Source organism: Danio aesculapii, chromosome 13 (assembly GCF_903798145.1).
Source record: "Danio aesculapii chromosome 13, fDanAes4.1, whole genome shotgun sequence".
Classification (NCBI taxonomy): domain Eukaryota; kingdom Metazoa; phylum Chordata; class Actinopteri; order Cypriniformes; family Danionidae; genus Danio; species Danio aesculapii.
In genome coordinates, this window is record NC_079447.1 from 52,389,554 (window position 1) to 52,402,648 (window position 13,095).

Consider the following 13,095-nt stretch of genomic DNA (forward strand, 5'->3'; position numbering starts at 1 on the left):
CAACTTAAAAAACAAAAGAAAACAAAATAAAATCAAAATATTGTGGAAAAACACCTTTAATTTGTGCAAATTAAGCTCTTCAAAACATCAAAAACTGAGATTTACACTCTCAGAATTAATGATACACAATCTGTCACTAGGGTGGTACCTTTTCAAAAGGTACACATTTGTACCCAAAAGGTCCATAATAATACCTCAAGGGTACAAATTAGTACCTAAAAATTTTAAGAGGAACACTTTTGAACTTTTTAGGTACTAATATGTACCCTTGAGGTATTAATATGAACCTTTGAGGTACAAACTTGTACCTTTCGCAAAGGTACCTCCCCAGTGACAGCTCGCGTACCTTTATTTCTGAGAGTGTAGTTTATGTACAATTGGAAATTGACAAAGTATCTACATGGAAGATGATTTTTATTTAACACTTTAATAATTTTGGCATCCAATGGTTTTGGTATAAATGTCTAAATCTCATTTTGACCCACAATGTTACTTTGGTCGTTGACAAAATGATTCCAGTGCAACTTAACACTGGTTTTGTGGTCCAGGATCACATATTTGAGAAACACGGCACCACAAAACCAAATATATAAATAAATCAAATTTAGATTGATGAGATTTCTAAAAAAAAAATCGAAATATTGAGAAAATCCCCTTTATATGTGCAAATTAAGCACTCCAAAAAATAAAAACTGAGATTTAATTTATGTACAATAGAAAATGTTTTAATGAATGAAACATGATTTTTATTTAGTAGTATTTAGACATAAAAGTCTAAATCCATAGCCTAATTTTGACCCATGTTGTTTTAGTCACTGCCAAAAGTATGCCCATGCAACTTAGCACTGATTTTGTGGTCCAGGGTCACACATTTGAGAAACCTTGGACTACAAAACAAGTGAGAGGGGTCTGGATGCAGACCTGATGTAGTGCAATCTGAGCTGCATCCAATGCTTTTTAATGCGCTCACCTAACCCCACCCCTAACCCTACCCGTCACAGTGATGCCACTCACTCCATTGAGCGCATTGTGTCTGATATTGCATCGCTGAGTGATGCAATCTCAGCTTGCATCATAAAGGCTGCATCCAGATACTATTAGAATCTTTGAAAATCGAGATGTATGCCAACTGCAGCATACATTGCAACAACATATCTTCATGAAATATGATCTTTATTTAATATGATTTTGGCATAAAAGGTTAAATCTATAATTTTGACCCATTCTGTTTTGGTCATTCCCAAAAATAGTCCTGTGAAACTTAAGATTTTGGACAAAATTTTAAACAACATTTGGCTGAGATACCAATCTGGAACCTGTGGGTGCAAAAACATCAAAATATTGAGAAAATCACTTTAAATTTTGTGCAAATTAATAATTAGGTTTTATTTATGTACAATATGAATTTTTACAAAATATCTTAATGGATCATGACCTTTATTTAATATTCTAATGATTTTAACATAAGATAATCTATGATTCTATGATGATTCTGTGATTATATCTATAATAATCTATGATTATTAATGTGCAACCTGACACCGGTCATCACATATTTGAGAAAGCATGTGCCACAAAATCAGCCACAAGTGTGAATCTTTGAAAATCGAGATTTACGCATAATCTGAAAGATGAATAAATTAGCATTGCATGATTTGATTGGACAATATTTGGCTGAGAAAAAAAATCTGAATATTAAGAAAATCACTTGTAAATCAATAACAGATATGTAATTTATGTACAGTAAAAAATTGACAAAATATTTTCATTAAACGTGATCCTTATTTATTTTCTAATGATTTTGAAGTGAAAGTGACTCAAAATGCATTTATTTAATGTTATAAACCTATTTAAAAAATTATATTTTACAATAATATGGCATGCTACCATGTCAATTGCAGCACGTGTTTTTATTAAATCAAAACTTCATTTATAATACATAATAATGAAATAAATACAATTATTATACTTTTTTAAGTACATGCATTATAAATAAAGAGCTAATATAATTATTTAAGAATACGTCAGATACAGCCATTCACTTCGAGTCTTCTGTTGGCTTATTGTAGTCAAAATAAATGTAAACAATTTAATCAAATACACAATAGTTTCAATAGTTATGTAAAAAAGTAGATTAAAAAAGCGGGCGACCGTTAGAATGACTTTTATTTTGACGAGCCTCCTCTTCCTGCTTTGACTTCTGGTGCCCGCTTCAGATTTGCTCACATTTGGTAATGTTTTGCTAACTTTGCATCAAATCGGCTTCAGAAATTACAATTTTGTCTTGACAGTGAATCGTTTGTAAGTACTAAAGTTGCAGAGTTTATTTCAAGACGGTAGTTTGCCGTCCTCTCGTTGTTGACGACTTGTTTACATGTTTGCACGGTTGATAATGTCTGTCGATTTCCTATGAAATGCGACGTATATCGTCATCAGTGAATATTTAACCGCTAGTTCACATGCTAAATGAGTGTAGTTAGATAATAGTGATTTATTTTTCTGCTGATAAAACATTTGTGTGTGTCTGTCTATCTATCTATCTATCTATCTATCTATCTATCTATCTATCTATCTATCTATCTATCTATCTATCTATCTATCTGTGTGTCTATCTATCTGTTTGTCTATCTATCTATCTATCTATCTATCTATCTATCTGTCTATATATCTGTCTATCTATCTATCTATCTATCTATCTATCTATCTATCTATCTATCTATATATCTGTCTATCTATCTATCTATCTATCTATCTATCTATCTATCTATCTATCTATCTATCTATCTCTGTATGTGTGTCTATCTATCTATCTGTCTGTATGTTTATCTATCTATCTATCAATCTATCTATCTATCTCTGTATGTGTGTATCTATCTATCTATCTATCTATCTATCTATCTATCTATCTATCTATCTATCTATCTATCTATCTATCTATCTATCTATGTGTGTCTATCTATCTATCTATCTATCTATCTATCTATCTATCTATCTATCTATCTATCTATCTATCTATCTATCTCTGTATGTGTGTGTCTATCTATCTGTCTGTATGTTTGTCTATCTATCTATCTATCTATCTATCTATCTATCTATCTATCTATCTATCTATCTATCTATCTATCTATCTATCTATCTATCTATCTCTGTATGTGTGTGTCTATCTATCTGTCTGTATGTTTGTCTGTCTATCTATCTATCTATCTATCTATCTATCTATCTATCTATCTATCTATCTATCTATCTATCTATCTATCTATCTATCTATCTATCTATCTATCTATCTATCTATCTATCTATGTGTGTCTATCTATCTGTTTGTCTATCTATCTATCTATCTATCTATCTATCTATCTATCTATCTATCTATCTATCTATCTATCTATCTATCTATCTATCTATCTATCTCTGTATGTGTGTGTCTATCTATCTGTCTGTATGTTTGTCTATCTATCTATCTATCTATCTATCTATCTATCTATCTATCTATCTATCTATCTATCTCTGTATCTCTGTATGTATCTATCTATCTATCTATCTATCTATCTATCTATCTATCTATCTATCTATCTATCTATCTATCTATCTATCTATCTATCTATCTATCTATCTGTCTATCTGTCTATCATATCTATCTGTCTATCTGTCTGTCTATCTATCTGTCTCTGTGTGTGTTGACAGTGATGAATGTGATGGTCCAGAATCGCAGCGGTGATGTTTGAGGATCCGGAAGATGATGTGCAGTTCGTGTCTGTAAGTGTGTTTTCATCATTTCTAGGACAGAGGTTTAGATATAGGTCTTTACACTGGGGATCTGGATTGAATGTGTGCAGAATCCAACCAAATGACAGCAGAGGCGGGGTTTCCGTTGAGGTGACAGCAGTGTTTGTGTTGTCAAGATGACTATAGAGACTTTTAAAGATGGAGGAGACACTAGTGTTCACTGTTTCGAGTTATCTGAAACTGTATGACTTCACAAATCGTATATATCATAATATTATTAAATGTTACAATTATAACAATATTAACAACAGCGCTTGCGCACAATGCACAGCAGATTCAGTGGTTGCCTAGCAACGTAAAAAGCGCAGCACACCTCTTTTTTTCTTGTCAACAAAAAAGGCAGTGCAGTGCGCGTTGCGTTTCAAATCGGAAACTTGTGATGGGTGTGATCGGCCCCTTACTCTGCTTCCAGTGTGTTTGTTGATCTTAAAAAAAGTCTAAAAATTTAAAGTCTAAAGATAAGACCTTAATTATTAGTCTTAAATCTGCAGTTCAAAGGTCCAAAAAATGCAATCAAACCAGCTTTGTAAAGATTTTGTTTACTAAAAATGTACTTAAAATCTCTGTTTGACACCGGAAACGAAATGGGTGGAACCCAATAAATTACGAATTTTGCTGTATATTAGCTTTTGACAGCTGCATCAACATGTACATTAGCAAATAAAGAACTTGAGATGCACTGATTGGCTGGCCAGGGACCGGAATTGAACGATTTTTCGCATGGCTGGTGACCGGTGATTCTGCTACATTAAAATTATTATTAATATTAGTTATTATTACTCAGTTTAAAGACACTTTCTATTAGGGCTGTGTTGATAGACAATTCCATGGCCTACAGACATTACGATGCTGGGCTGGCGTCGAGATCCTCCACCCTACCTCTGTCGCAGCAGCAACCCGCTCTTGAAAAATACACACTCAGGCCTGTTTGCACTAACACGTCTTAGTTTTAAAATGGCATTTAGAATGAAAAAGATCCACGTCCACTCTGGCGTTTCATCCAGCATTTCTGAAAAGCCCTCCCTCTATACTGCTGAAAACGCACATCACGTGACCACACACACACAGGCACGTGCTGCAGAATATGCGCATGTCTAAACTCCAGGCAGTCAGCAGGTGCTTTGAGCACAAAACCCCAGAGAGCAGTGCAGGTTGGACTGTTTATCAAGGATGTACCGCTGGATGGCGTCTCACTATAGTTGTTAAACGTGATATTTAATTCGTCTCTATCTAACGACTCTTCGGTCTTTTGAATTTATCAGGTAACGTGTCACAGCCTCAGTACACTGCTTCAATCTTTCGCGCTTGTACTTAGTCATTTTAGTGTAAACCTCAGAAACTGTTGGTTGGTTCCTGTTGGGTGTGCTCCTTTTTACCGACCAAGTTTGTTGACGCCATTATACCGACACAGATCACTCTGCCTATTCATGCCTGAGTCCTGCAGAAGTGATTGACAGGTGGTCATTTGTGTGTAACTTCTCTTTATGTATTTATGATTTGAGTATAACTAAGACCATGCGGGTCATGTAGTTGAAACGGTAGCCTACAAACAATTAATTCATTATGTATTAATTCAGAATTCATAAATAATTAATTCACCGCCGCCTACGATGACGATACCATCAACCATCGTGATATTTCACATAGACGTCATATGATGCTAAATTAATTGACATCGCCCAACCCTACTTTTATATATAATAAAGAGTGTTAAGGATGGTATTTAATTAGTTGTGTGCTTTTTGTTGCTAATTGCGGTACTATAAAATGATACTATACAACTGGTCTTAAATTTCATTCTGTGTGATATTAAAAAGGTCTTAAATATAACTCTTAGAAAACCTGCAGATTCACTGGCTTCTTACTATCATGAAAATAAGTGTTGAATACTGTACTCATCATGAACATAATTTCTGCAGAAGTCCTGTAGGATGATGAAGATCACAACTCCCATGATTCCACATGGAGTCACAGTCATCAAATTACGTTGTTGTTTGTTGTGAATGCACGCCCTCTAGTGGCCAGAATGACTTACCACGGCTTTACACAGTACTGTTGAATTCAGCTTAAATCCTGTTGTTTAGGAGGCTCCTCTCAGACCAGTGCTGGAATGCATAGACCTGCTGAGTGACGGAGATGATGAAGAGGAGTTACCTGCCGCAAACACAGTGAGTTTCTTCTGATTATAAGAGTTAAAGAAAGTCAAGTTCAGCTCACTGTCAGGTAGCTTTAGACCTGTATATTTGTACTGTTTAACACAAAAGATGTATTTCTGTCAAAATACATAGCTGTTCTCTCTCGAGTCGATTATGAGATAAGTTTGTAACAGTAGATGGCGCTCTAGGCTAGTTTTGTAAACAGAAAAGGTGCTTTAGGCTAATTTTTTTAAGAGCAGATGGCGCTCTAGGCTAATTTTTAACACCAGATGGTGCTCTAGGCTAGATTTTAACAGCAGATGGTGCTCTAGGCTAGTTTGTAACAGCAGATGCTACTCTAGGCTAACTTTTAACAGCAGATGGTGCTCTAGGCTAGCTTTTAACAGCAGATGGTGCTCTAGGCTAGCTTTTAATAGCAGATGGCATTTTAGGCTAGCTTTTAACAGCAGATGGCGATCTAGGCTAGTTTTTTTACAGCAGATGGCGCTCTAGGTTAATTTTTAACAGTAGATGGTGCTGTAAGCTGGTTTTTAACAGCAGATGGCGCTATAGAATAGTTTTCAACAGCAAACGGTGCTCTATGCTAGTTTTTATTAATAGATGACGCTCTAGGCTAGTTCATGAAACAGAAATCGCGCTCTAGGGTTGTTGTTTTTTTTTTAAAGCAGACAGCGCTCTAGGCTAGTTTTACCAGTAGATGGTGCTCTAAGCTAGTGTTTAACCGCAGAGGGCACTCTATGCTAGGTTTGAAACAACAGACTGTTCTGGGCTAGTTTTTAACATCAGGCGAAGCTCGAGGCTAATTTCTAACACCAGAGGGCACTCTAGGCTAGTTTTTTTTAAACAGAAAACGGTGCTGTAGGCTAATTTTTTACACCAGAGGCTGCTCTAGGCTAGGTTTTTAAACCGAAAACAGGGCCCTAGGCTAGTTTTTAACAGCAGATGAGGCGCTAGGCTAGTTTTTAACAGAAGCTGATGCTCTTAGGGTACTTTTAAGTAGAATACTCTGTACAAAGGTGGAGTTTAGAAAGACTGGAATCTGAACAAACCATTTCAGACACTGATCTCAGAGCTGACACTGCGGTGGATATTTTGAAAGACAAGAATGCATGATTATATGGACGTATAGTTCCCAAAATTTGCATAAAAATTAGATTTGTCACCATAAATCATTCCATTTGCTGAAACACAGAGAAAGTTTTGGCCGAATTAAGATTAAAAATCAGCACAGGGTGGATGATAACGACCCAACAGCACACAAACCGGGTTAAGCATATGACTGAGTCCAATGCTGTTGACCTGATGTGTCTTTATTGATGACTGATGATGGTTTACTGTGTGTTGTGTTCAGATCGAGCAGCAGGTGGACCGTCAGAGAGCTCATGCCGTCTCCACGCTGGACAGACTGGCTCAGCAGGTCGCGGTGGAGAAACAGGAGAGGGCCGACAAGTGCAAAGCCTTCAAGGTTTGACTCCTCTATACACTTAGAGAAGCCATATTCTTGCATATACCATTTATTCGAGGTTGAGTTAAAAGATGGTACATGACTCTTTTCAGTGTTGTTGTTATTTGCATGGCTTGTTTTTGTATAATGAATGTTTATTAAGAAATATGATTGTATATTTGACATTAAAACATAAATAAATAAAATTAATTTGAGGAGGTTAAGGGGTGACGTATGTTTCCGGAGTCTCTACTTTCTCTAAATACTTACCTGTTAAAATAAACGATGTACCCTGGAGCTAGATCTGCCTTAACAGATTTAATATAGTGGTAATAATCAATATCAACTGATATGAAAGAGCAGATTTTTGGCTATATCACCCAGTGCACTATTCATTGCCTACAGCAGTATTTTGTATTTGTTTTGTAGGAGAAGATTATTTCGCAGCAAGCACATGGACGCCGCGAGCTGTCGGTCAGCGATGATAATAGTGTAAGCGGCGATGCCAAACGATGTGTGGATATTTGGCTAAAAATGCCAGGTATGTTGAGTTATTCTGTCTTTAAAGGGATAGTTCACCTGAACCAAAAAAAAATCAAAACCTGTTCATTTATTCTCCCTCAGTCCACCCAAGATATAGAGGTGTTTGTTTTTCCTTCGGAGGATTTTTCCTATCGGTGGGCATAGATTAGTTTTGTTTTATCTAGATTAATCTCGAAATTAATCTAAATTAATCTAGATTAAAATGGCTCATTTGAATTCTGCCGAAGGCATTCAGAATATGTGTGCTACCCAAATAATAAGTCTTCGAGAACGGGTTTCTCAAGCCAGGTGGCGCATTAGACCAGGGGCTCATCTCCTGTTTCCAAAATGCATCACAAACTGCTTGAGAAACAGTTCTACTATGATAATTAGTGATGAAAGTAAATGATTCAATAAGATGTGCTTGTGTTTACTAACTGTTTATTCAGTTAAACATGAATGTTGAACTGTAGGCCTACATAAGCTCCAAACAGCCATTTCTGATGACCTTAATCCGACTAAAGTCATAACTGAACTAAACAGAAATGGAATTAAGACATGTGGAGTCTGCAGATATTAGTGGCATTACTGAAGTAAACACCGCCATCAAACTATTACCGTCATGTAGGACTTTTCACCATATTTTTCGACAAGATCCACACACACGGCTGTCAGTAAAGGATCGCACCAGACCGCACACACACAAAAACACACACACATCGTGAAATTCAGAAGTTTTTTTCTTTGCGTTATTATTCCATAACACTCTCACCTGTCCTTACTCTTTATTTGCTGCTAATACCCCAGTTTGTCACGGGGCATGAATGAAATGTCCATGAGTTAAAGTGAAACTGACGAACTGAAGTCAGGCATCCTGCTGATTTGATTCAACAGGGCACTTTATTTGTCAGACGGCTCACTGGTCAGGTATACATCCGCGGTAAACTATCAAGGTTAAAGTCATCATAGCTTGTGTAGAGTAAACCCAGCTCCCAACCCAACTTTGAGAATAGATTAACGGACATTTTTTTTTATCGCGCGATAAAAGTCTCGCATTAATGCAGCACGTTAACGCCGATAACAGTCCACCACTATTTTTTACATTGTCATATACAGTTGAAGTCAGAATTATCCGCATCTGTATATTTGTCCCCAATTTCTGTTTAACGGAGAGCGGATTTTCACAACACATTTCTAATCATGATAGTTTTAATAACTCATTTCTAATAACTGATGTGTTTTTTCTATGTCATGATGACAGCACGTAATATTAGACTAGATATTCTTCAAGACACTAGTATTCAGCTTAAAGAGACATTTAAAGGCTTAACTAGGTTAATTAGGGTAAAGTTAGGGTAATTAGGCAAGTCATTGTATAACAGTGGTTTATTCTGGAAACAATCCAAAACTAATATTGCTGAAGGGGGCTAATTATATTGACATTAAAATGGCTTTAAAACAATTACGACTTCAACTGTATATAAATGTTCATTCCTTCTGTGGCGCTCAGGATTGCAGCCGGGCTCCATTCACTCGGGCTCTCTGTGGAAACGCAGATCGGCTCCTCCTGCAGTGAGATTTTCCCCTCAGTGCTGTCCGGTCATCAACTGCGGACGAGTCTACGACAATATTCCTCTGCTTCAGGGACATCTCAAAAGGTGTGTTTTTTTTGCTCTGAGTGTGTACATTTGCAATTTCATTTAAGTAATTATACATTTAAAATGTACAACTGTATACATTTCAAAACATACACATATATATATATATATATAAAAAAGAGTGTCTGTGATGACTTAAAGTATTAAAATTTGGTTCTTCAATTTAGAGACCCTTAATAAGAAGGGGGTGCACCGATGTATTGGTCGTGGATATTTATGGATATTGGATTAATTTAAAGCTATCAACAATAATATAGGAATATAGAAAGGCATAGCGATAGTTTATTAAGTACATGAAGGGAAATGAGCTGCAGCTTTTTTGAATAATCCAATCTCAGCAAAATCAATAAAGGGGACCCATTATGCCCCTTTTTACAGGATAAAATAATAAAATAAGTCTCTGATATCTAAATATCAAGTTTCAGCTCAAAAATACCACACAAATAATGTTTTATAACTCCAAAACTGCTCCTTCTAGGCTTTGATCCTAATTGTGTGGTGTTTTGGTGACTGTCACTTTAATTCAAATGAGATTTCAGAAGAGGGCGGAACTACAAATGCCTGTGTGTCAGCATAGTGACAGATTCAAAACAAGACTAACATCCTATGCTAATGAGGGAAAGATGGTTGCTAGTGGGCAGGGCTTAACCCCTCTGATAACACATGCAAAGGGAGAATGTCAATCAAAGTGTTCTGTATGTACCCTGTGTAATATCAGGTTCGATCATTCGCCCTGTGACCCCACCATCACCCTGAAAGGCACCGCACCGTCCATCTACGCCTGTTTGGCCTGTGGAGAACACTTCTGCTCCCAGGAGACATGGAAACAACACATGCAGTCCAAGGTTTTCATTCATTCAATTTCCTTCGGCTTCGTCCCTTATTCATCAGAGGTTGCCACAGCGGAATGAACCGCCAACTATTCCAGCATATGTTTTACATTGCAGATGTTCTTCCAGTCACAACCCAGTACTGGGAAACACCCATACACTCTCACATTCACACACACTCATACACTACGGCCAATTTAGTTGATCAGTTCCCCTATAGCGCATGTGTTTGGACTGTGGGGGAAACCGGAGCACCCGGAGGAAACCCACGCCAACACGGGGAGAACATGCAAACTCCACACAGAAATGCCAACTGACCCAGCTGGGACTCAAACCAGCGAGCTTCTTCCTGTGAGGCGACAGTGCTGACCACTGAGCCACCGCGCCGCCCAGTACATACTATTTTATTAGTTATTTTGCAAAGGGAGAATGTCAATCAAAGTGTTTCTGCACTGTTTTCATCACGTGTGATTATAAATAGTGCATTTGTACCATTAGAGGCTGGTTATATTCACACACTGCTGACACACAACTGTGTTTAAAACGCTTATAAAAGTGATTTTTGCATAACAGGTGCCCTATAAAGCTAGTGCTTGATTGTCTCACCATGTAAAAGAAGTGTTTCTGCTTCTGTCTGCAGCTGTCATCGAATGGTCACCGTCTCTCTCAGATGTATCAGATGATCGTGTGTTTCGCCTGTCCCTCCTGCTACTTCCTCTTCAACAGCAAAGACGAGTGCTATAAACACATGAACGCAAGAAAACACAACCGTCAAGTCATTTCTCTTACCGGTGTGCCACCTTTTTGATTATGATTTGCAAGGTTTATTATATTTCAGCTATTTGTGAAGGAAATAACTCTGATTAGAAGTAAAACATAAAATAAACGATGGCAAAAAACCAAAGCATGCATACTACAATTTGAACAAAATTTTAATGCAAAGAGAAAGTACGAAATCACAACCAGAGATGAGACATGAGAAATTGATGAAGAACTTTTTATATAACACATGAAGTTTATATCCTGTCAGCTTAATGTTGATTACTACTGCTGCTATCAAAAGGTGTATTTTAACTCAAATTTGTAAGAAATAAATTGAATTGAATGCAGCATTAACTTAATTTAATTTAGTGCATACAACACATTGCATGTTGATCCTTATCTTTGGTTTTGATGTATTCTTTTGTCTTCTGTTGTCTTTTTTTTAAATGAAAATTAAAACTAATTTACACCATTAATAAAAACTACAATAGTTACTCGTTAATGCTGAAATAAAAATATTCTATTATAAAAAAGTGTTTTTGTTTCAGTATCGAATAAGGATTGTCATTTTTATTAATGATATAAATTGGTTTTATTTTTTGACAACAGAAGACAATGAGAAAATAAAACTAAAGTAAAAACACTTTTTTTTGTTTTCTTTCATATATTATATATATTATTTTTATATATATATGTGTGTGTGTCTATGGTATTATTGTAATTTCTTTAATAATTAATGATTTGTTTTTACATTTATTTCCAATAACAATAGTAGTTTTAGGTCTGTTTCCAGCTACAGCTTGTGGTTTAATTAGGACTGGATAAAATATTGGGTCACTTTATTTTAATGAATAATTAATATATTATTAATAAATCATTAACTATTACTAGGCCCACACGGAATCTGTGCGCGCAGAATTCCGCAGATATCAGCAGATTTTCAGCCCATCATTGATTCTGTTTATTTACTTGTGTAAATGTGTGTGAATCTATATTTATTCAGTTTTTAAATTAATTTCAGTAATATTATTGACTAATATGAAAATATTAATATGATTTATTTACAATACAGTTTGTACAGTAACGTTTTCTGTCTTTTAGTAGAGATAATATATGAGAGACTTGCTTTGTTTACCAAATAAAGTGAATCTAATTGGATTTGCATTGTAAACATTAAATAAAAGTTAAAAAGGTATTAGTTTTTATTTAATATATTAAAGTTTTAGTTATGATACTTCCACAATTATTCTGCATAAATCCACAGATTTTACACACAATTCTGCGCAGAAATAGCAAAAAACGTCTGCAGATTCTGTGTGTCTAACTATGACTTTCAGCTTAATAAACTCCTAATTTGCGGCATATTAATAGTTATTAATGTAGTCGTTGGGTTTAGGTATGGGTGGGATGTAGGATAAGATCATGCTGAATATGTGCTTTATAAGTACTAATAAACAGGAAATATCTTAATAATAGACAGGTAATAAGACACTCGTTTACTTTCTTTCGTTCTTTCTTCCCTGCTTTCTTTCTAAAATGTCTAATTAGGTGTCAGTCAGTGTTCTGTTTACTTTGAACACATTCTTGAATCTGATATTTGGTGTTTTGTGTTTCAGAAGAGAAAGCAGCAGGATCGCCTGTTCCAGTGCCACGCTTCGCTAAACAGCGTTTAATCGCTCTCTGTAAAGACATCGTCTTCAGCGTGCGATGCACAGTCTGCTCTCAGCGGCTCAACTCACACATGGAGGCCACCGCACACTTCAAGTATGTTTACACTGGATTTCATGGGTTAAATTTGTCTGTCATACTTTTTATAATGTCCAAAATTCACTAGAACAGTGTTAATATTTTGCTGATTTACGTACTTGAATTACCCCAAATGTTTGTAAGAAGGCAATTTAACTAATGAGACTTTTCTTGAAGACATTGAAACAGCAGCG

General features: G+C 35.9%; 1 protein-coding gene across 2 annotated transcripts in view; it reads left to right on the forward strand.

Moving 5' to 3' along the window:
* Positions 1-2,174: 2,174 nt before the first annotated feature.
* Positions 2,175-13,095, forward strand: part of znf451 (zinc finger protein 451) — a 20,155-nt gene continuing 9,234 nt past the window's right edge. The window contains exons 1-9 of one of the 2 annotated variants that reach the window (XM_056470375.1): positions 2,175-2,231; positions 3,682-3,753; positions 5,868-5,951; positions 7,291-7,404; positions 7,813-7,924; positions 9,416-9,563; positions 10,282-10,408; positions 11,034-11,184; positions 12,772-12,919. In XM_056470375.1, the coding sequence (XP_056326350.1) occupies positions 3,715-3,753; positions 5,868-5,951; positions 7,291-7,404; positions 7,813-7,924; positions 9,416-9,563; positions 10,282-10,408; positions 11,034-11,184; positions 12,772-12,919 (923 nt within the window). In that variant the 5' untranslated portion in view covers positions 2,175-2,231; positions 3,682-3,714. Of the gene's footprint in view, positions 2,302-3,681; positions 3,754-5,867; positions 5,952-7,290; positions 7,405-7,812; positions 7,925-9,415; positions 9,564-10,281; positions 10,409-11,033; positions 11,185-12,771; positions 12,920-13,095 lie in introns of both variants that reach the window. The other variant, XM_056470376.1, reaches the window with a different exon arrangement.